At 37.3% G+C, this 25406-nt stretch overlaps 1 protein-coding gene across 1 annotated transcript in view; it reads right to left on the bottom strand.

Moving 5' to 3' along the window:
* Positions 1-25406, bottom strand: part of LOC122201162 (beta-galactosidase-1-like protein 2) — a 59621-nt gene that overhangs the window by 19762 nt on the left and 14453 nt on the right. Inside the window, exons 4-10 of the mRNA XM_042907107.1 lie at positions 24602-24670; positions 21978-22073; positions 20704-20812; positions 17799-17891; positions 14306-14387; positions 2208-2288; positions 1470-1576 (exon numbers count right to left, since the gene is read on the bottom strand). Of these exons, the coding sequence (XP_042763041.1) occupies positions 1470-1576; positions 2208-2288; positions 14306-14387; positions 17799-17891; positions 20704-20812; positions 21978-22073; positions 24602-24670 (637 nt within the window). The remainder of the gene's footprint in view (positions 1-1469; positions 1577-2207; positions 2289-14305; positions 14388-17798; positions 17892-20703; positions 20813-21977; positions 22074-24601; positions 24671-25406) is intronic.

The raw sequence follows: 25406 nt of genomic DNA, 5'->3' as shown, positions 1-25406 counted from the left end.
ATAAATAAACATTAAAAAAAAAATGTTAAAAAGAGTAGAAGAAGGGGAGAATAAGTGTATAAATGAAACAATATTAATTTCATTTAACAATATTACATGAAACATACATTAATAAAGTTGAGGCTGGGTGTTGAGCACATAGAAGTTCATTACTTTTTTTTCTGCCATTTGTTCATGTCTTCAAAATTCCATAAGAAAATGGTTAAAACAAAACACAAAGGCCCTCCAACATATGCTACCTGGTTCCTTACTTGGTGCTCTCCCACAAATACTTTTCATTCCAGTCCTATTTGCAGTTCCCCAAGCATGCAGTTCCTTCCATGTCTTTGCAAATGGTGTCCGCTATGCCTCAAATTCCTTTCCTTCCTCTATTCTACTCCATTGTTCCTCACATTAAGCCCCTAATCATCCTTTGGATCTCAAAATCACCTCAACTGGGATATAATCTTGGGTCCTGTGATTGTCCAGCATGCTGACCATATCTCTAAATAATAATACAACAGCTAGCGCACACACAGCACTTACTGTGTGCCAGGTTCAGATATTAGTGGCTTAATCCACACCACACTCCTGTGAGGTCAGTGCAATTATTAGTCTCATTTTCCAGATAAGGAAACTTAGAATGAGGTTAAATGAGCACCCCAAGGTAAATATTGGAGCAAAGATTCAAACCTAATCTTACTCCAGAGCTTAGACTCTTTAACACAACACTGTGTTCCCTTGACAATGCTGTGCTGCCTTCATTCCTCTACTGTAGGACCCATGACTCCCTAATTGCTACTGTACTCACCTTTCCTCCCTATTAGACTGGAAGTTCCCCAAAACAACACCTTGACAATACAATTCTCCAAACACCAATGTTTACTAAGTATTATGCGAATAAATCTGCAGGTTTTCCTCTGGACCATCAGTTTTCAAACTGTGCTCCTTCAAACCCTACAGGTAAGTCAGAAGTGGCACATGGGCCATCCTAATATATGCCATCCTAGGGAAAGGATGGCTGACTCATAGGATGTAAGTACCGAGCCTCAGAATTACCACCCCTGATTTAACCAGTACATGCCTTATGTACTGAATATTGCAGTGAGTTTGAAGGAGTCCCCCTACTAAACCAAAAGTTTAAAAATCATTGCCTTAGATTCAATCAGTGTGCCTTTATTGTAACCATCTTCAGAAGGCAGGGATCTCTTCTTGGCTACACTATTGAAAGGACATTTCCTAATATCCTGTAATGTTTATACTGTTTCTTCAAATTTAAATTTTCTGTATGTTCCTGAATTCTTATTCTAGAATTCTAAATAATTCTTATTTATTATTCTGAACTGTAAAATTAGGAGATGGAATTAAAATGACTAAGGATTGTTTTGGGTTCCCTAATAATTTACTTCCTATTCTTTGAGCTAAGCCTTTCCCTCCTCTCTCTTCTGTCCAAAGGCTATCCCATGCTTTTACACCCAGAAAAAGCTTACCTCCTTTAGGTAGGGTATGACATCCCACAGTGCAATGTAGTATGGTGTTCGCAGTGACTTATATATTGCCTTAGGTATTAAATCTGGTCGCTGAGGCATGGGAACCCCTGCAATGAAAAATAGGAGATTGAGCCATTCTGAGATCCTCCTCCAACCCATTCAAGGGCACCATTTACCCTGCTATTCCCAAACCACCAAGAATGAAGGGCCCAGTTCTTCCCAATTCCAGAAAGAACCATGAGGTAGGCAGTAATTGAGTGAGATTCCTTTCATATCTATTTCAGCTCTAAGGCAGGATGCCCTGCTGTCCTGGAAAAGGAGGTGGTACATCAAGCCCACTGCTGGACCAGTAGCTCTAAACCCTTGGATGCTCATCAGAATCTGCTAAAGTCCAATGGGAAAATAAATATGCTCAGATTCTGACCCTCCCCTCCCCCTTTTCAACAAAGACATACTTATCTAACAGCTCTGGGAAGGGCCTGGCACCTCTGGCTTTTACAAGTTCCACAGAGGACGCCAATGTACAATCAAGACTAAGAAACATAGGCCTTGATGTTGAGCACCTAGAGGGTGGGCCCTGTATTTTGTGCATATTTGAATCCCCAGTGCCTAATGATAAAATAAACTGGACATCTCCCAAAAAACACATCTTTATCCATTCCCTCAATCTCCTCTTCACAAGACAGAGACAAATTGAGATGCTGAGTTATCTTTCAGATTGAGGTTGTTGCTAGATACCAAAAGAAGAGGTAAAAAACTCTTGAAATACGAGGTACTCAGATGTATATTCTCCGTTCTCTGTTAGCAGTGCCCCATACCCTGAAAAATATAAAGAAATTTGTCACTTTCCCCAGGAAAGCTCCAACTTCAGCAAAGGAAGATATAAGAAATTAGCACTGAGCAAAAGGATCCTTAATATAGAAGCTTTGGCAGGAAAAACTTTTGGGGTGCTTGGGTGGCTCAGTCAAGTAAGAGTCCAATTTTGGTTTTGGCTCAGGTCATGATCTCACAGTTTATGAGATCGAGCCCTGAGCCAGGCTGTGTGCTGACAGTGCAGAGCCAGCTTAGGATTCTCTCTCCCTCCCCTTCTCATTCTCTCTCTCTCTCTCTTCTTTCTCTCTCTCTCCCTCTCCCTTTCTCTCAGCCCCTCCCCTACTCACACACATACTCTCTCTCTCCCTTTCTCCCTCTTTTTCTGTTCCTCTCCAGAGGGGCAGTGAGCGCGCGCGCTCTCTCTCTCTCTCTCTCTCTCTCAAAATAAATAAACAAACTTTAAAAAAAAAAAAAGGAAGAAAAAACTTTTGGCATTAGACAAGAAAACACCATGTCCCAATTAGTCCAAACCAGGAGACATTTGCCATACTCTCTAAGGCTTTCAACTGAAGGCAAATAACACCATTCCCTGGATATCTAGTAAGTCCTGGATAAGAGCCCAGACTACTCCAATCCACTGGCTTCTTCTATTCAATTTCTAATTAAACTTCTTCCTTTCTTTCACTCTTGACTTTTCATTTGGTCTCTCAGTAGAGTTATAGACTGGGGAAGATCTATTAATCAATTCCCTGGTGTTATCAAGAGATCCAAAGTAACTGGTTTTGCAGTGAACTTCTAAAAATTAGGGTCTGCACAGTGGATAGACAAGATTAAACAACCAATGCCTCTGCCTGCAAAGTCCCAGACAGCCTACATTCTAGGGGTTGGTAAATTCTAATACCATCAAGAAGAATAAATATTAAACTCTCAATCTCCAGCATTTGTTAAAGGCAAAACAGATGAACAGTCCCAGTGACTGTTTCCAGAGACCCACCTTAGGAACTCCAGTCTCAAATGGTGGGATGGCTAGGTTGGAGACAGTTGTGGGGGACAAGTACTTGCCATAGCTTGTGATCATAGGGAGGTAATTGTCCAAAACTGCAGATCCACCCATGAAGCCGAAGTTGGTGCCACCATGGAACATATAGAAGTTGAGGGAGAAACTGTAGTTGAACATATCACGTATCTCTTTCATTAACACTGCCACATAGGTAGGAAGAAAAGGAGAAATGGGGGAGAAAATTAAAGTTTGAAAGAATTAATAGCCCTTTGAGGGATGTTCAAACTGCATGTTTTAAACATTTGTGTATTCATCATAGTCTTAGGTAAATATATGTCCAGCTCAGCGTTCTGAAGCACTTAGTGACTTCTCACAGTGCATAATCTAAAATCATGGTAACGGGAACATTTACCTGTTCTCCATAACCTGTTATCCATAAACTACATTTTAATGATCTTTGCCAACTCTTCTGAAAGCACATGGCAGACACTGTGGGACCAGAGAAAATTCTACATTCACCCAATACACTCTAATTGAATTGCCCTCTCAGAACAACTCAGAACTATGATTACTTTAATAGCTTCAATAAAATAAAATCTGATCCTGCTAATTTGAATTTCAGTTACAATGACCTGCAGAGATATCTGTTAAGGTGATTACTTAATCACATTGATACTTATAAAGCTATAAGACCTAGAAGCCTTGTCCCCTAAATCTCAAGTACTCTAACCAGAAGGAAAAAAAAAAACAAAAAACAACAGGCCAGTGTCATCTGTATCATCTATTCTCCTGAGAAAGGACCTAAGGAATACTCACTATGTGAGTCCAAAGTATTGTGGACAGCACCCCATCCATCCAAAGAGCTTGCTGTATACACCATCATCAGTATGGGGGTACGACCCTGAGAAAAATGAAGTGTCAATTTAGTAAATTTTGTTGCAATTTAAAATCCGTGTATTGCTTAGGAGGGAACTGTAAATTTCAGTTCTCACAACCCCCCTTTACAATCCAGAGCATCCTCTAACTGCCCACAAACTGAGTTCTACTCTCCACTCTCAGATAATTTCCCTGGTCTTGTTACTCCACTTGGGGTTTCAGTGGACTTCTTCGAGCTTTGGTAAAATCAACTGCCATTGCCACATTTCCTTTTCTGGAACAATGGAATCTCTTCATTCCCTTAAGTGACCAGATTAGAGATCTAGTAAAGAAGCACCTGACCCAGGGGAAGCACTAAAAATGTTCAACAAATGACTGCTAAAAAGGTTGAATCCAATTAAGTAAGAATTTCCAAATCCCAGAATTGTGTTTTGTTTTTATTCAAGTATAATTAACATACAGTGTTATATTAGTTTCAGGTGTACATTTCAGGATCATCAATCCTATACATTACTCAGTGCTCATCATGTAAGCCTGATTCCTTTCACCTATTTCACCCATCCCCCCACCAACCTCCCCTCTAGGAACTACCAGTTTGTTCTCTGTATTTAAGAGTCTGTTTTGTGTTTGTCTCTCTTTTTTTCTTTGTTTTCTCATTTGTTTTATTTATTAAATTCCACATGGGTGACATCATATGGTATTTGTCTTTCTCTGACTTATTTCACTTAGCATTATACACTCTAGATCTATCCATGTTGTTGCAAATGGCAAGATTTCATTATTTTTTATGGCCATGTAATATTCCACACCCACACCATGGAATATTACATATACATATTTAAAAAATCACATTTATATACATATACATTATTTAAGTACATATACAGTATTTATATACATATAAAACAATCACACTTTCTTTATTCATCTATTATCACACACAGGCTGTTTCCATACCTTGGCTATGTAAATAATGCTGCTATGAACATAGGAATACAGATATCTCTTCAGGATAACTATTTCATTTCCTTTGCATATATACCCAGAAATAAGACTTCTAGATCATATGGCAGTTCTATTTTTAATTTTTTTATGAACCTCTATACTGTTTTCCACAGTGGTTGGACCAGTTTACATTTCTACCAACAGTATACAAGGGTTCCTTTTTCTCCACCTCTTCTCCAGTATTTGTTATCTTCCGTCTTTTTGATAATTGACAGCTATACAGGAGTGAGGTGATATCTTATTGTATTTTGATTTGCCTTTCCCTGATGATTAGGTATATTGAGCAGCTTTTAATGTACCTGTTGGACATCTGTACGTCTTCTTTGGAAAAATACCTATGCAAGTCCTTTGGCCATTTTTCAATTGGGTTATTTGGGGTTTTTGTTGTTGTTGTTTGTTTTACTATTGCATTGTACAAGATTTTGTACATTTTGGATATTAAGCAATTATCAGATATGTGGTTTATAAATATTTTCCCCCATTACATAGGTTGCCTTTTCCTTTTATTAATGGTTTCCTTTGCTGTGCAGAAACCTTTTAGTCTGATATAGTCCCAGGTGTTTATTTCTGCTTTTAATGTCAAATGCAAAACCCTATCACCAAGATCAATATCAAGGAGTTTACATGTATGCTTTCTTCTAGGAGTTTTAAGGTTTCAAATCTTATGTCCAAGTCTTTAATCCATTTGGGGTTGATATTTGTCTATGACATAAGATAGAATTTGGTTTCATTCTTTTGCATGTGTATATCCAGTTTTCCCAACACCTTGTATCCCCAGAGTAAATTTCACTTGATCATGGTGTATCATCCTTTTAATGTATTGCTGAATTTGGTTTGCTAATATTTTATTAAGTGTTCATGAATCTATACTGGGGCTATACTTTTCTTTTCTTATAATGTCCTTGTCTAGCTTTGGTATCAGAGTAATGCGGGCCTCATAAAATTAGTTTGGAAGTGTTTCCCCCCTTCTTTGTTTTAGAAGAGTTTGAGAAGGATTGGTGCTAGTTTTACTTTAAATGTTTGATAGAAATAACCAGTGAAGCTATCTGGTCTTGGACTTTCCTTTGTTGGGAGGTCTTTGATTACTGATTCAATCTTCTTACTCATATTTGGTTGGTCTGTTCAAATTTTCTACTTCTTCATGATTCATTATCCATAGTCTGTATGCTTCCAGGAATTTATCTATTTCTTCCAGGTGGTCTAATTTGTTGGTATATAACTGTTCATACTAGTAGAAACTATGATCCTTTATATTTCTGTGGTATCAGTTGTAATTCTACTCTTCCACTTAAAATTTTATTTACTGAGTCTTATCTCTCTTTTTTTCTTAGTATAGTTAAATATTTATCAGTTTCATCTTCTTAAAAAAACTTGGTTTCATCGATCTTTTCTATTATCTTTCTAGTTTTGATTTTATTTATTTCTGCTCTGATCTTTCTTATTTCCTTATTTCTAATACTTGGAGCTTAGTTTGTTCTTTTTCTAGTTCCTTGAGGTGTAAAGTTAGGTTGTTGGTTTGAGATCTTTTCCTTATCAATGTATGCATTTATCACTATAAACTTCCCTCTTACACCTGCTTTTGCTGCGTCTCATAGGTTTGAGATGCGTTTCCATTTTCATTTGCCTCATGATTTTTTTAATTTCTTTTTTTATTTATTTGACCAATTGATTGTTCAGGATCATGCTGTTTAATCTCCAAAAATTTATGAATTTTCCAGTTTTTTCCTTGTAATTGATTTCTAGTTTCATACCACTGTGGTCAGAAAATACGATTTCAATCTTCTTAAATTTTTTAAGACATGTTGTGTGGCCTAACATATGGTCTATTCTAGAGAATGTTCCATGTGTACTTGAGAAGAATGTACATTCTGTTGCTGCTGGTTAGAATTTTTGTAAATATTCTTTAGGTCCATCTGGACTAATGTATAATTTTAGTCCTATGTTTCCTTCTTTATTATCTGCCTGGATGATATTATCTGTCTAGATGGAATTGAGGTATTAAGTCCCCTGCATTTATTGTATCACTATTTCTCCATTCAGATCTATTAACATTTCCTTTATGTGTTTAGGTGCTTCTACATTGGGTGCATAATATTTACAATTATTATATACACATTTGATATACATTGCTCAATTCTTTTTGAATTGACCCCTTTATCATCATTTAAAGACTTTCTTTGTTGATACAGAGTTTGTCTTAGTCTGTTTTGTCTGATATAAATATAGCTACTCTCTACTTTGTTTTGGCTTCTATTTGCATGGAATATCTTTTTTCTATCCCTTCAATTTCAGTCTGTGTCCTCAAAGCTGTGTGAGTCTCTTGTAGCCAACAGATACTTGAGTCTTATTTTTTTAATCCATTCAGCCACTCTATCTCTTTTTATTAGAGGATTTAGTCCATTTACATTATAATTATTGATAGGTATTATGTTAATTCTTTTATGGTTTTGTAATTCCTTTGTTCTTTTCTTCCTCTTTTGATCTCTTCTTTTGTGGTTTGATGATTTTTCTGTACTGGTATGCTTTAATTCCTGTCTCTTTATCTTTTGTATATCTACTACAGGATTTTGTTTTGTGGCTATTATGAGATTTATATAAAACATCTCATATTGATAGCAGTCTATTCTACTAATACAGGTTAACTTCAAGCATGTATTAAAGCTCTACATTTTTAATTCTCTCCATACATATTTTTGATATCACAATTTACATCTTTTTACCTTGTGTGTCATTAAAAAATTATTGTAGTTAGAATTATTTTTAATCCTTTTGTCTTTTAACCTTCATACTAGAGTTAAAAGTGATTTACCCGTCACAATATTATTCTAAATTTAACCATACATTTACCTTTACCAGGGAGCTTTATATTTTCATATGTCTTCCTGTTACAAACTAGCTTTTCCTGTTACTAATTAGTTTCTATTTCTTTTCAGCTTAAGAATTTCTTTTAACATTTTTTGTGATGCTAGTTTGTTGTGATGAATTCATGTAGCTTTGTCTGGCAAACTCCACCTCTCCTTCAATTCTGAAGGACACCTTCACAGGGTAGGTTATCCTAGGTTGGCAGTTCTTTTCTTTCAGCACTTTGACTATATCATCCCACTCCCTCTGGCATGCAAGATTTCTGCTGAAAATCTGTAATAGCCTTATGGGGCTTTCCTTCTATGTAACAAGTTGCTTTTCTCTTGCTCTTCTAAGATTTTCTCCTTGTCTTTAACTTTTAACAAATTAGTTATATATGTCCCAGTATGAGTCTCTTTGGATTCATTTTATATGGCACTCTCTGGGCTTCCTGGATCTGAATGTCTGTTTCATTCCCTTGGTTAGGTAAGTTTTTAGCCATTATGTCTTTGATTAAGCCTTCTAATCCCTTCTCTCTCTCTTCTCCTTCCAGGATCTCTATAATGTGTATATTGTTCTGTTTAATGTGTCCCATATGTTGTCCCATAAATCCCTTAAGCTATCCTCACACTTTTTTCATTCTTTTCTCTTTTTCTCTTAAGACTGGATGAATTCCACTGCCCTGTCTTTGAATCTGCAGATCCATTTTTTCCATTACATCAAGTCTGTCATTGAGCCCTCTATTGGATTTCTCAGTTCAATTATTTTATCCTTCAGCTCTATGATTTTTTTGGCCTTTTTTTTTAATATTTTCTATCTCTTTGTTGAAATTCTCACTTTGCATATGTATTACACTCCTGACCTCAATAACTATCTCTATGATGATTATTTTTGAACTCTCTATAAGGCAAATCACTTATTTACATTTCATTAAGATTTGCTTCTGGAATTTCTTCTTCTTTTGTTTGGAACTTGTTCCTGTTTTTTTGGGTTTTTTTTTGTTTGTTTGTTTGTTTCATTTTCTTTGATTCTCTGCTAATTTCTGTGCATTAGATAAAACAGCCATTTCTCCCCATCTTGATAGAATGATCTGATATAAGAGATGAACCTTGTTGATCAGCCTGGCCCATGTACCTATCTTTCAAACTTTTGTGATTGTCTAAGCTATCTTCTTTGTTTTTAGTGGCTCACAATAGTTGAGTGTGTGCCAAGAACTGACAGTGTCCCAGAGGAAAGATCACAGTCAGCAATCAAATGCAAGCTGATTAGAGGTTGGACTCTCAGCCACCAGCAAGGAAAATATGTTGTTAAGCCCCATCCAGGGAGAAACTGGGAGATGGGAATTTTAGCTTGCTTCCCCTGTGCTGGGCCCAGATTTATAGTTGGGGAAGGAGGTGTTTCTGTGCTTGTTAAGGACTCTTTGTTTGCTATGGTGCTGTGGTACTTGTAAAAGCAGGCCCCTTTGGCTATTAGAACCAGATGATCCAGTAGCCTGTTCCTTGGCTGGCTACTGCAAAAGCTAGGCACTAAATGTATGCACAAGTTCCTTCTAGGGAGATACTGGGGACTTGGTTTTATTATTGGAGTGAACTGAAAGAAGGTATGAGAAGTGACCGTCAGTTTCCCAGAACTGGGAAGTCTGCAGCCAGTCTCTAGTTGCCTGATAAATTAGAAGCCTGGCCCACAGGCAGCAACTTTTAAAGTATGTAGATAAACCTTTTCAGGGACAGACTGGGATTTTGTCTGTCCTTCTGTGCCACTGCAGTTGTTTCTTTTTTTCATAGTCTTGTGGGTCTCATGGACATAGCTTTCAGAGCTAGGTGTTTGGAGGCCCATACCTCCAGTGAAAGTCTTAAAAGTTGGAGCACTAGATGTGGAGTCCAAACTCTTCACTCTTCAGGGAGTAGCTAGGAGTTGAAGGTTCTATCTTGATTGTGACATTGTACCGGGGGGTGGGGTTTATGGTGACAATGTGTCTCAGACTTTCCTACCCATTTTGATGTGGTTATTTGCTCATTCTCACAATCTCTAGAGCCACTCAGCTAGTTTCTGGACCTCCTTCAGAGGGAAGTGTTCACATGTGTCTGTATATTTGGGGCATCTGTGGGAGCAAGGAAGCTCAGGAGTCTCCTGTACCACCATCTTGGTCAACTCCAAACTAAACTCCCAGTTCCTTTCATTTGTTTTTGTCTTTATTTTATTTTTTATTTGAGAGAGAGAGAGAACACATGAGCCTGGGAGAGGGGCAGATAGGGAGAGAGAGAGAATCTTAAACAGGCTCCACATTCAGCATGGACTGAAGCAAGGTCTGATCCCGCAACCTTGGGACCATGACCTGAGCTAAAATCAACTGACTGAGCCTCCCAGGTGCCCCTCATTTATTTTTAGAAAAATTCTAAATTATATTTCCTGGAAGCATTCCACTTTGTTAAGTGGAAGACACAATGGCCTGAGCAGAAAAACAAAAGCAAATACTTCAAATGTGCTCCTACCAGTAAGGAGAAGTGTGGTAATGTCTGTCAGAGTAATAAAACCCAAGTTTTCAAAACTATTGGCGGTATATGTTACTGATACGACTTAAGTGAAGGCTGCCATCAAGAGCATCCTAAATCTCTTTCATATAGACTGCTATCAGGATGGATTTCTTCCTATCTGCATTTTGGTATTTCAGTTTTGTTCCTGTTTTGTTTTTAATTTTAATGCAGAGACTTTGTAATTACTGTGTATTGACTTCAGCCTACTGTGACACAGCAGATTCCCTCATTTGGTGGGTGAGCACTCCTTTCTAGCTATCTTATTTGGAATCTTGATAAGCACAGCTTCTGTATTTTCCCTCAGGAGAGGATCAGACAGAACAAAACCAACAACGGAGCCCCCATATTCAGTGAACAAACCTGGATATAGCCTCCACAAAGGCAAAGACGATATCTGTTAGATCACTATATATACCTAGAGCCTATACTATATATAGATCACTAGTATATACCTACAGCCTAGCACTGGACCTGGCACAAGGTACCCACTCAAAATAATGTGTTCATTCTGATCTAAATTTGAAACATTTAACTTCTCTTCCAGTTCAAGTGTTAGCTCTCCCCCTCCCCCAATCTATGTAGGCTCTATCTTGTCCAGTTTGGAAAGAAATATGTTTGATAGAGAACACAAAAACAAAATAGAGGCTCAAAATCTCTGCTTTCTCCCCATATTCAGTTACAACATCTGTCCCTAAGAATTGTGTTTCTCGCATGTTCACTTTCTCACATAAGAAATGCACTGGAGACAAATTACAATGAGCTTTCTAAAGCTACTGGTACTCATTTTCACTATTTAATTCCTGTGATTGCTCCACTACTATATCAAAGCATTTTCTCACCAGAGAAGGAGTTTAGATGGTGGATGATATAAGACAGTAGAAAGAGCATGGTACTTGGAGGCAGAAGGTTTGAGTTTAATTAAGCCTGGATTATTCAATTGCATGATCTGATCGTCCACGTGTTATCTCAAATTAGTAATTTCCCCTTCCTAAGTCATGGTTTCCTCATCTCCAAAGTGGGAATAAGACTAATAGTTTTGTACATGGTGATTTAAGAAATAAACATGAGGGGCGCCTGGGTGGCGCAGTCGGTTAAGCGTCCGACTTCAGCCAGGTCACGATCTCGCAGTCCGTGAGTTCGAGCCCCTCTGGGTTCGAGTCAGGCTCTGGGCTGATGGCTCGGAGCCTGGAGCCTGTTTCCGATTCTGTGTCTCCCTCTCTCTCTGCCCCTCCCCCGTTCATGCTCTGTCTCTCTCTGTCCCAAAAATAAATAAAAAACGTTGAAAAAAAAAATTAAAAAAAAAAAAAAAGAAAGAAACATGAAAAAAAGGGAAGATTATACAAACTAAAAGCTGTCTATATAAATATCATCTAATGTCTTTCTAGCTCTTGTTAGTACTTCATACTCTATATCTGCCTTTGTTTGTTGTCTACCTATCTTACCACTAAAATATAAACTCCAAAAATTCTGCTTTTATAGACTTCATTCACTGCTTTATATACCATGCCTTGAAAAGTACTTAACTGGCACACAGTAGGTGCTAAAAACATTCACTGACTGACTCCATGAATAAACAAATGACCTCATTTTCAGGACTTTGCTAATAATAGATAGCATATCACTTTGACTCCTGATTTCATTGGTTTTATTGATTTCCCCCTGCCAATTCTTCCTCCTCATAATCATGATGTTAGCATCTATTTGAGTGTTTACTTTGCCCTGAGAATTATACTCCCTTTTCATATTCTTTTGGAATGCACTCACCCCAACATCTCTGAGCTACTTGCACCATTTCCTGATGTTGGCCCAGTCATTATGCTGGATACACATCCCTTTGTACTCTTCCCTAAATCTTAGTGCTATCTCAGACTCTAGGAGTGTATGAGAGCAGAAACAGGAATTTCAGGCATTGTTTTATAGTGATGGTAATTAATAGATGCTTCTTGTGCTCCTAATACCACATATCTCAATCCAATGCAAAAGGAAACATGTAACCATGGATCTAGCCGGTGGCAGATATCTATGCCACCCTCTGATCTCCAGTTACTCAATAATAGTTTTATTGCAACTAGCACTTCCTATCTTGTGTTATTTACATATCGTATCTTTCTCACTGGATCATAAGTAAAGATTAATGGGGCATGAGTAAAGGGTTAATAAATTTTTTCTCTTTGCTCATGCAAGCTGACTTTAGGTGTACCTGGAAACCTCATGGATGTTATCCATGTTATCAGGTAGATTGGTATGGTTAAAATGCCCTCTGATTAGCAAATAGTATCTGAATTGGAAAACTATGAATGATGTATAAATTCCTAATGAAGCCATAGATTCTTGTGTGCTTGCAACCCAAAATTTATGCCTATAGAGCTATGAAAAGGGATAGTGGTTGGTTCTTCTCCTGAGACTGAGGATTCTTTGCCAGAATGGCTCCCATTCTTTGAAACCAGAGCTGTCGCTTGGGGCGGGGGTACAGCCCTTGGACTTCTGTGGAGATTCCCACTGATGCTGCCCTGCTAGTATGTTATGTTTCTCATCCTGTATCCTTCTAAGGGGCTACGGGCCAGGCATTGTAAGCATTTGAATTTAATTTAGTTATACCCCAAACTACCTGGAGAAGGCATTTTAAGGGCATAAAGGATCCAAGTTTTAACTGAACTAATTACTATTGAGAAGTGATCTATCAGGTCCTAGCATGAACAAGATCAAAACATCTCCATCTCTGAAATATCCTTATCTGAATTGAAAAGAGTGTATCATAAGTTTCTTTCTTTATATTTTTCATGTGGAGAGTGGAAAGTACTGTGGAGGAAAAGGAGACACTATGCATAAGTCCTGCTACAAGCACTGTAGGACAGAGGGGAGAATGGGCTTTCAGATACACAATGAAGAGCTGAGACTCCACACTCTTGCACATACACCTCACAAGTAGTTCTCATGAACACTTTATGGATTGTGGTTAATAACAAAGATATGATCCTGCATGTGGGTCTATACCTGCTCCATACAAAGTGCTTTCACATACATCCCTTCATTTAGCATTTACAATAAATTACCCAGACAATAAGGGCAGTTAAAATAAACTACATTATGCTGGTGAATAAATGAAACTGAGCCCAGAGTGGTGAATAGCCTAAGACCTAAACTTGACTATAGATCTCCTGACTTCTAATTCAGAACACTATCCTGCCTCTCCTACAAGATGCAGGATGCCAAAAGACAGTGGGGAGGCTGGCAGAGGAGAATAGGCCTGAGAGGCTGCTGGGTGAAAGAACTCCAAATAGCACTGTTCTCTGGCTCTACTTGTCTGCACATAGCCTTTTTCCATTTTCTTGAGTATTAATCCATACTTCCTCCTTATAATTCTATTCCATGTTTCCCTACTGTGTCTAGTCTCCAAACTTTTCTACCCCCTGTGCTCCTGGGGCTCAGTCCATGACAATACCATTTCTCTGACTCTGCTTCTCCTTCATGTTGTTCAGTCATAGCCATTTCACAACAATGAAGATAGTCTTTACTCTGGTCCCAGCCAAGCCCCATCTTGTCACCAGGGACTGAAGAGGATGGAGGAAGTGTCCTGCATTGTTGCGTTCTGGGGGTAATGGCTGGTACAGTAACAAGGTGAGGACTGGTTCCTTAACTCAGCCCCACCACTTTTCCCTAAAATCTATGGGGCCTCATCCATGGGAAATGGGAGAAATAAAGCACCAGAAGGACTCTTGTTCTGTTTCAGACTTCACTACTACAAAAAGGGTAAAGAGAAAAAGTACCATGTTTTAAGTGGCCTCTTTTCAGTTCTTTTCCATCATCAGCAGTCATAAGCATCACATTGATCCCTCTAGTGACCAGGGCCTATAGAGAAATTTGGTAAGGTAAATGAACTGTCCCTGGTCCCATGGGATCACTTCTCTCTAGAAAAAAAAATGATGGCAATAAAAATACTAGAATGAAGCTGAGGAATAGAGGAAAAGTCTAATTCCCTCATCCAACTACTTGTAAGTTAGTAGATTAGAACAAAAACATCATTCCTGCCTCAGCCACACTCAGGAAGGCCAAACTGACAATTAAAATGTCAGACCTAAAAAAAAATGTCAGACCTAAAGGAAGAGGCAGTGGGACTGTTTGCATTCACCTTAATACAGTGTCTTCCCTTAAGGACCTGAATCCTGCATTTTGTCTAGTGCATCAGAGAGCACCTCCTCCACACATGTGCTCAAATTAACCACACACTGTGGACCCAACTCACAGTACAGATTAGGGAACACACACACAAATGCTGGTTTTCCTTTGGGCAATGGCAAACTCAGGTAAATTCTGGTTTAGTCAATCTATGGTCACACTTTTTGCCTTGTGAGACTTTAATATCTCCACTTCAACTAGAAATAAATCTAGGAGATTCTAAATCAAAGAGAGAGAGAAGAGGCTAATAAACTTATCTACCTGAAAGGTAAAATACTGAGACTATGGTCATAAGTTCCAAGAAAAGCCAAAAGTGTGCCTTCTTGGGCCTGTGGATCACAATATCCTGAAGGTGGAACTATTCCTGCAATTATTCTAAGGCTACTTGTTGGCTATGAGAAGATGGTTTGTTTCTACCAAACTCTTCTGAAAAACTGGAAAGGGTGAGAGGTGAACAGAATGAGTGAGAAGAAACACCATGTCATATACGAATTACAGTAAAACTTCCACTACCATAGGTCTTATTAGATGCAACATTTCAAAGCTCTACCTCCAGTGAGCAATATGGCTTATTGGTAGGTAACCACATAGCTTCTCATTTAAACTAGAACTCTTGATAATGAAAAAAGGTGTTAACCAAGACTCATGGACCACTGCTCATAGAGACAGCAACAGATTCCACTTCTAGGGATGGTGAGCAACTTTGTTTCAGACTAACCATCCTGCTAATAACAACTAGAACAAATTTTTTTTTAACTTATTTGAAGATACTAGATTTATACCAAAGCAAGACTTGAGTCAAGTTTCCAGAAAGTCAGGGAGCTTAGAGAGGTGAAGCTAGCATGTCTTATGTATTTTTCCTTGAGACATTGTCTAATTTCCAAAACATCAATTGAGAGGTTAAAAAATTGAGCAGATTTCCCAGCAATTTATGAGATGTGGGGAAATAAATTGTAGTTCATAGACTGCCAAGATGGAAGAGGGTCCATGACAATTCTAGGTTTTCAGCTGGGACCCAAAGGGCTATACCCTAGAAGAGAAGCTCAACAAGAATTAGACTTGCTTTCATAAGAATTGAAGCTCAGCTCCAAATCATTTCAGTTACCTTCTGGAAGCAAAAGTAATTCCATCTGAAAGATTACCAATAGCTTCAAATGATTTCAGTCATGTTTTCATAAATAAATTTGATTGAAAAATAATTAGGTATACCACAGGATATTATTTTACTTAAACCATGAGCCAAAAAGACAACAGAATAAATACATAGGGAACTAGATATTAGGTCCCTTAAACATATACTTTGAAATAACTATAATTAATATGTTCAAGGAATTTTTTAAAAATGGATAATTTGGGCCAAATGAAGCAAACTATAGAAAAGAATCAAATGAAAATTCTAGAACTAAAAAAATCACTATTTTTGAAATTAAAAACTAGGTTTAACATCAAAGTAGACAAAGCTGAAGAGAAAATTTATAAATTACAAGACATCTTAGAAAAAAACTATTCAAAAAAGAACAAAACAGCTATGTGGAATATGGTGAAAATATATAATTTTGTACAACAGAAGTCCTAGAGGAGAGGAGAGAGAAAATGGAGTTGACAGTTGCTGAAGATCTTCTGAAACTGATTAAAGACTTCAAGCCACATATTGAAGATTGCAAACACATATAAGCAGAATAAAAGTAGAAAGAAAACCACACTTAGCCAAATCTCAGTAAAGTTGATGAAAACCAAAAAGTAAATCTTCAAAGAAGCCAGAAGAAAAAGACATTTTACCTTCAAAGGAACAATAACTTTATCAATACTTGACTTTTTAATAGAAACAATGTACACCAGGGAATCACCAAAGAAAATAAATTGTCAATCTAGAATTCTACATACAGTAAAAATATCCTTCAAAATGAGGGTGAGCTAAGCACATTTTCAAAGAAGCAAAAAGTGAGAGAATTTGTTAACAGCATACCTGCAGTAAAGAAAATACAAATAGATATTCTTTAGGCAGAGGAAATGTAACAGAGACAAAGCTCAGAGATGCAGAGAGGAGAGAAAGGCCACAAAAAGTAAATTATGTGAGTAAATCTAATTGACTCCACACAATAATAAAAATAATAATATTTTGAGGGTATAAAATATATAGAGAATTAAGAGAAATAATAATAGTACTGAGGAAAGAAATGCAATTAAACTGTTCTCAGGTGCTTTCTTTGCCTTGGAATTGGCAAACATACTAATTTATATTAGACATTAATAATTCAGTATGAGGGGCGCCTGGGTGGCTCAGTCAGTTAAGCGGCCGACTTCGGCTCAGGTCATGATTTCGCGGTCGGTGAGTTTGAGCCCAGCGTCGGGCTCTAATGCTGACAGCTCAGAGCCTGGAGCCTGTTTCAGATTCTGTGTCTCCCTCTCTCTGACCCTCCCCCGTTCGTGCTCTGTCTCTCTCTGTCTCAAAAATAAATAAACGTTAAAAAAATAAAAAAAATAATTCAGTATGAATACTATAGTCACTATGGCCAATATGAAAAGTGAGAAATTTTTAACCAGTTAATACAGAAGAAAATGGAAAAATAAAAAATACTTAATCCAAAAGAAGAAAAAAAAAGAAGAGAAAAAAGACCATAGAACAGGTAGGACAAATAGAAAGTAACAGGATGATAGATTTAAATGCAACTGTCATTAATTATATTAAATGTAAACAGGCCAAATACCTCATTTAAGAGAAATAATTTTCATAATGGGCTAACAAAAATAAATTCTAATTATATCGTGCTGTATCTTAAACATATCCAGAATAACTGAAAGTAAAAGGATAGAAAAGTATGTATATACAAACACTAACCAAAAGACAGCTGTGATGTTCACAGAAAAGAAAAATATTTTAACATCACTCTTTACTTTACATAAGAGTTGTGTAGGTAGTTTCTTGTCCCCTCTCTAGGATATAAATGCATGGAAAAATCAAACTGGACCTTATTCATCTTCATATCATGCAAACTATAGCTACTCAGGATATGTTTGCTCCACAAACTAACAAAGTGAGAAAAGAAGTATGTAAATATGGAGGAAAATTAAAGGAGCACCTACCTTTTTAATATAGGACATGTATCTTTTATCCCGATGATATGAACCATATTCATTCTCAACCTGCACAGCAATGATGGGGCCTCCCTTTCCGTACTGAGGGTCAAGGAGACAAGAGTTTGCAAGTGAAGCTATTGATGGGGAAAGGCTGGATTTTCTCAATTTGCTGTTGCACACACATATTTAGAGTGTCATAAAAATAACCTATTCCTAAACTCAACTCGAAGTTACACTATAGTTCAGGCAATTTCTCTCACTCCAAAGTCAGTAGTCCCCTCTAGGAGGTCAACTGTTCTTAAAATCCTACCTTTTCTAGTATACCCTGTTAACAGACTCCCACCCCCTTTCTCTCCTAATTCAATGCATTAAGTGTGATGCTTCACACCTCTACTTCCATTCTTTCTACCTTAGCAACAGTTAATGAGTCAAGGGTCTCTCATCCCATATAAAGGTTGTCTCACCTCCTTCCCACTTCTCAGGAACTTCGCTTTTTCTGGAGTACTTTTCTGTCTTCTGTATTTTCACCTCCTTCTTTACTAAACCCTGCACGTCATCATTAACTTGACTCAAAGTCCTCCATTTAAAATAACTTGCCTGGACCACTTCCCCCTTCAGTTCCCACTATCTTGTCCTCTTCCCCTTCATGGACAAAGCCTGAAATATTTCTGCACTCACTCTTGACTTTTTATCCTTTCATTTACTCTTTTACTCACTTCCACTCTTTATATTCCACCTTTCCATTAACATTATCTTCTCTTTGCTAAGTTCAAACAATAAATTTTAATCCTAATTTACTATCATTCTCAGCAATATTTGACATCTTGGCTACCTTCTCCTTCTTGAAACCCTCTCTTCTGTGGTCTTTTGTTGCTCTCTCCTAGTTGTTGGCCTGCCTTCTGGTCACTACTCTTCAGTCTGTTTTGTGAGATCCTCTTGCCCTACTCACCTTTTAAATGTTGTGTTTCTCATGGTTCTCTATTAATCCCAACTCTGTGCTGGATCACATCCCCTTCTTCTCCCCTAATTATGCTCTCTTTCAAACATCTTCACATTTCCCATCCCTACTGACTCCTGTTTGTTGATGGTAACATGCTCAGTCATCCTTTATCTTTATAGCCCTCTCCAGTCCAGCCAATGTATTTCCTCTCCATATCTTGCACTTGCCACACCCTAGTCAAGCTTCATCGTGCTGACATCTGCATCTCCTCAACCTACTCTTGTGAATACATGGGCAATCATGAAGTACTCCTCCCAGCATGCAGAAACAAATAGTGTTGACTTCTAAGAAGTCATACAAACCATGCAAATAGGAATCTGGGCAACACCCAGGACTATGTATAAGTGCCACTGAAGTGTTTGCTCATTAAAACCTGTGATCACCATGGCCCAGGAGCAGCTGGGTGTAGAGTTGAAATGGAAGATTTTTTAGCAATCAAGAAATAACTGCATTGTATACTGATAGTGGGACAAGAGGACACAAGGCCCAAAAGAATGTTTCCCAAACCTTTAAATCTTATCCTCTGCTGACAAACGTTGAAAAACATTTTCAGAACCTGATTCTGTCTTCCCCTTTCCCATCCATCCAATTATGAATCTCACAGATTAGAGAATAGATAAGGAAGAGGGAAGATCCAGAAGTTGACCGTACCTGGGATCCGTAAGAGACCCTGAACTGGATTGACAGTTCTAAAAGAAGGCTATTCAGGTACAAGTGATAAAATGTTTTCAAAGACCTCCCAACCTCCTCAGGCCCTCATTTTGTGCTCATTAAGCAAGGTTCTGATTACTAATTTAGTTTTCTAAGAGGTTCAAGACTGAGAAGTCTGATTTGGGGTGGGCTGAGTACTCTAATTCAATGCTGCCCAGCATGCCCATGAAAATGCTCTGTATTTGCACTGTCTAATATGGTAGCAACCATCCAGACATGGCTCCTGAGCACTAAAAATGTGTTTAAATGAGGAAATAAATTTTTATTTTATTTTATTTTAATTAAGTTTAAGTAGCTACATGTGGCTATGGCTACCATACTGTACAGCATGACTCTAATCATTGTAGAAAATTATCTCTACTCTCCCCAAATGACACACTGATTCACACTCTTCAGTCATGTAGTGGTTGGTTTCTCTGAGTATGATTAGCTCTGAGATACTGACAATGTTAGGAACCAATTCTGTCCATAGTAAATTCAAATTCACACTCTGTGAAGCCCTGTCCTAGACATGTACATGTTTGCCATTGCCTCCATTCAATCTACAATACTATCTCCTTCAAATGATTACCATGAGAATGAAACAGGCTAGGTAAATGTTGATTACTTCACAGAAAGCTTGATACCTAGTAAATGTTATACTTTTGTTCCTTCCCCCTGTTCATCTTCTACCTAGTATACAGTCCTTTTTATATTTTCCAACCATTTTAGAAAAATAGTAGCACTAACCAATGAGTATGTTTGGAACCATCGTTTTATTTTGGTGGAGGGATATTAAAAAACAAATAAATTACAACTTCTACAAAATCACTGACCTAAGATCACCCATCTAATCTATTATGATGTGTGAAGTACTGATAAGTAGCTACTTTAGCAGCTAAATTAAGACATTTTGAGGATTATCATTAATTTCCTATTTATGGTGACTAAGGGCAAAGATATAAAGGAGAAGAGAAAACAAAAGTATACAGAGTGCAATATCAAGTGCACTGCCAGGGACAAGGCTTCCGGCGGGGCAGTAGATAGGAAATATGCATAAAATCAGGATAATAAAAATCTAATATTTCTTAAATAAGGAATTAGAAGGAGCTGCTATATACACTCCTGTTTCTGCGTGATAGAAAATAGGCTAGCCCTATCTAGGAAATCAATTCAGGTAATTACTTCCCTTGGTCATAGGAATGGAGAATTGGGTTTTACCTGGAGTGGTACTATCTTGGGAATAAGCTCATCAAAATAGTGGTTCATTGCTTTAGTGAAGCCCTTGTAAGTTGTTCTCAGCTTCATTTTTGGATCCTGGAGTAACCAGCTAGAATTAAAAACATGGGAATAATTCTTGAGGTAGCAAAGAGCAATAAGAAGTGTTCAAGCATTTGGCTGGAAAACATGGACAGTCACACTGGAACAGTATATTTTGAGATCTTAATCCATCTTTAAGAAAAAGCAATCTATGTTCCAGTTATAAATAGCTCAGCACTTTAGCCACCTCTTTTCTCAAAAATACACATAAAAGCTGTGTAATGATGAAATGATCCAGACCAGAGTCATCAAGCTGCAGCCCACAGGATAAATTAGACCCATTGTCTGCTTGTGTAAATAAAGTTTTATTGGAACACACTACACCCATTTGTTTATTTATTGTCACAGCTGTGCTCCTGCTACAACACCAGGACTGAATAGTCACAACAGACAATGTATGTGGCCCTTAAAGCTGAAACTATTTATTATCTTGCCTTTTACAGAAAAGGTTTGCCAACCCCTAGTCAGGAGTGAGATTTTTATAAAGCAGTTTCAAAGTTTTTAAAAAATGCTTTGGTGGAACATTATTTGGCCATAAAAAAGGAATGAAGACCTGTATATGCTACAGGATGGATGAACTTTGAAAACATTATGCTAAGCAAAGAAGTCAGTTACAAAAGGTCACATATTGTATAATTCCACTTATATGAAATATACACCCTTTAGGTGACAAAAAAGTCTAGAACTAGAAAGTGGTGATGATTGCTCAACATTTTTCATGTACTTAATTGCCACAAAACTGTGTACTTTCAAATGGTAAATTTTATGCTGTGTATTTTACCACAGTTAGAAAACAAGTAGAAGCTAGCAAAAGGGAAAACCTCTCTTTAAAAAGAGATAATCAACTCAATTTATTACCATTTGTACAGCCATCACAAAAACTAGAACTTAAAAAGGTATTACTTAAGTGGTAGCCATTACTTTTTATTAAAATAAAAAAAACATGCTTTATCTTATTTACACTGCAGAAATGAGATGGAGATTTATATAAAACAAATACATAGTATGTAAATCCCAGTATATTGAAGTTCATTTTCTATGTCACTAAATGGAAAAGAATAGTGTAGTTTAAAAATGTACACTGAAAACCAGCCAAACCCTTTGCTCTAACTTCCATTTGAATGTGGTAGGGCCCCACATGGAGTCATGGCCAGGGGCCTCAGACTACTACTTACCTAGGCAAGCCTCCAAGGTCTAAGTCGCTACCAATATAGAGGCCTGGACACAGAATGACCCACAGCCCCACCTCTGAAGCAATGGATATAAAAGCCCTGGGAAGTGAAGCAATAAAGATAATATATTATTTAGGCTGAGGCCTGGAATCACTGCTATTTTGCTCTCTGAGGTCTCTGCTTGAGGTCAGAATGGGAGGAACTCCCAGCCTGGTCTACAAAAGTCTTTGTAGGTGACATGAACCAAAGGGACATGGAGCCCTACACTTGACAGGAAAGGGGCTCATTCAAGGTGCTAGAAAGCAGGACAGGAAGTGAAAGTCCAAAAATCCTAAACCAGACACCCACCTTCCCTCCTGAACCCACTCCTCCCCATGTATCTCCCACCACCACAAAAGAAAGCCATCTAAGGCAGACTCCTACAAATCTTGCTCTGCCTTCTTCCTCGTATCCTACTTTTAGTCACCAAATCCTGTTTATTCCTCCTACCTAATGTTTTCAAATGTGAAACTCCTCTTAATTTCTAGTGCTACCACATTTGTTAAATAACTCATTTCACATGTGCATTATTACAATGGTTTTCTGACTTCTTTCCTTCCTTCTTCTTACCTTCTTCCAGGCTTCTTCAGTTATGTCCATAATCATCAACAACAAAAGTAGGAGTTAATTTTTACCTCATATCACCATCCCGCATACAGCTCAATTCTTTAGGACTATTATTTTATTTGACGATTCTGTGAACTAGGTATCAATATCATCTCCATTTTACAGATAGGAAAATAAAAGCTCAAATAAGTCAGAGCTTCCTACATGTGACATTTTGAGCTAAAAGTACAATCAGGCAGAGAGCTTCCAGAAATGAAATATCAACTACAATATTATTCTGCCTCTTTAAAATGCTCCTGGCACAATCGTTCTAAACGCACAAATTTCCCAAATTAAAATTCTTCAAATGACTCCCAATGCCTTCAGAAAAGATTCCAAATTCTGTAACATGGTAAATATAAAGGCAAGATGTGGTCTACTATATCTCCAGCTTTGTTTTTTGGCACTTTTTCTACTTAAATTAGTAGGACAACCAGACATATTATTTGCAGTTTCCAGAAAATATAATCAGTTAATCACCAAAGCCATTCCCTTTTCTTCCTGGGCTCACAGACTGACTACATCTCCTAGCCTCCCATGCACTGAGGTATTTGTATGTGACTAACTTTAAGCCAACAGGATGAACAGGAGGGATGCATTATAATTTCCTAAAAAGATTCTCCATGCTCTTTCTTCCACTTGCTGGCTTGATGCAGACAAGAGTAGCAGTCTGGAAGCTATGTGATGAAGATGGTGAAGTCACAAGACAGAAAGACCCTGAATCTCTCAATTATTTCTTGGAAGAGATATAATGCTTACCAGGAATGGTGATTTTAGATTTTACTTAAATGAAAATAAACCTTTATTGATAAAGATGTTGATACTTGCTACAGAAGCTAACATCACCTTAATTAATGTAAAATGTTCTCACATCTCTAACTTTGCCTTCATGGGACCCTCTACCTGAAATACCATTCAGCCCCCTCTAGCAAACTTCTGCTCAACATTTTAATTTATTTCAGCTATAACTTCACTGTTGTCTTCCCTGATCTGTTCCCCTAGTTTGGGTTGTGTGTTCTTAGTATATTATTTGTCTCTTTCCCTGTAGACAATCCTTAGTCTTGACAGCACAAAGTGTATTATCTGTATATCTCCTGCACCAAAGACAATGTCTTAACTACAGCAGATAGTAAACACGTATGTGTTAACAAACAATTATAGACCTTCTCAACTTAAGATAGAGTTACATCCCAATAAATCCATCATAAGTTAAAAATATTATGTCAAAAATGCATTTAATACATATAATGTACTGAACATGGCAGTTTAGCTTAACATACTCTAAAATGTGCTCAGAACACTTACATTAGCCTACAGATGGGCTAAATCACCTAACATAGAGCCTATTTTATAATAAAATATTGAATATCTCATGTAACTTATTGAATGCTATATTGAAAATGAAAAACAGAATGGTCGTATGGGTACAGAATGGTTGCATATCAGCTGTTTGCCCTCATGACTGCAAGGCTGACTGGGAGGGTGAGCTGACTGCTATCCAGCATCATAAGAGTGTATAGTACAACATATTGCTAGTCTGGGAAAAGATCAAAATTCAAAATCTGAAGTACAGTTTCTACTAAATGCATGTCACTTTCACACCATCATAAAGTGAAAACACCATTTTAAGCTGGAGACTGTACTCTGCTGTGTCATATCTTAGAAACACTGTAAACTATAGCCCAGAAATATCCTCTAATAACTGAGAAAGCAGGTTCTTCATGATAGATTAAAACTACAGCACTCAAGATGTGGACCTTCTAAATCACAATGTAAGTAAAATGCACCACAGATATTAAGGTCTAAGCTCTACTGCAAGTTAATAGATTCACTGCTCTAGAGGGTTTCAAACCAGGGAACAAAATTATCAGAGCTTCCTGATGATTCTCCAAACAGAAAATAAGGTGGTTTTGTTCATCTGATCCTGTAGAGTCAAACCCCTATCTTTAGGCCATAGATAGGGCCTCCACATTAAGACATACATGAAATCCAGGTTTGCAGTAAAATAAAACCAGCCCTTTCTTGGCTCATGAAGGTTCCAGGGAATATGCCTGCAATGGAAAAAAAAATAAATATAAAAATCTTTTACCTTATTTGCCCTTATTCCATACTGATTCCTCCAGTTTTAATATAGCAGCTGAGCTATCTCTACTGTGAAGGAAATTGAAGATTTCAACAGCCAATCCTCTGTGTGAATGCACTTTGTATTAACTTCAAAATCTCCTCCTTTAAATGCCACTGCAGATCTAAGCAGCCAATATTGCTCCTTGATTCTGAACTTCAGGTAAGACAGATTTGTATGTAATGTCATCTGGGGTGCAACCACAAATTTTAAAAAATACTAATGAAAACATATAAAAATTTAAATCCATATCTATAATGGCAAAAAAAGAAAATCACTAGCCATAAAACAGAAACCAGAAAGAGCTGAAAAGTTTATAGAACCGGAGTATAGTTTTCTTTAAATGAATAAAATAAAAGCCAGCAAGCAACAATACAAGATTCATAATACCCAGGATCCATTAAGAAAATTATTAGGCATGCAAAAACAAACAAACAAACAAAACAAAACAGGAGAATGTGATGGAAACCAGAAAAAAATATCTAGAAATAGAAACAAACACAGAAATGACATATAGGATAAAACTAGCAGAAAAAAATACTTATAAGGTATAACAAATATTTACCATATCTTTAATAGGTAAAAGGAATGCATAACCATGATGAGGAAAAAAATGGAAGATATAAAAAAGACCCAAATGGAACTTCTAAAAATTTAAGAATACA

This window comes from Panthera leo, chromosome D1 (genome assembly GCF_018350215.1).
Source record: "Panthera leo isolate Ple1 chromosome D1, P.leo_Ple1_pat1.1, whole genome shotgun sequence".
NCBI lineage: Eukaryota > Metazoa > Chordata > Mammalia > Carnivora > Felidae > Panthera > Panthera leo.
Note: the sequence above shows the minus strand (reverse complement) of the source record. Positions and strands in the feature narration are given on the sequence as shown.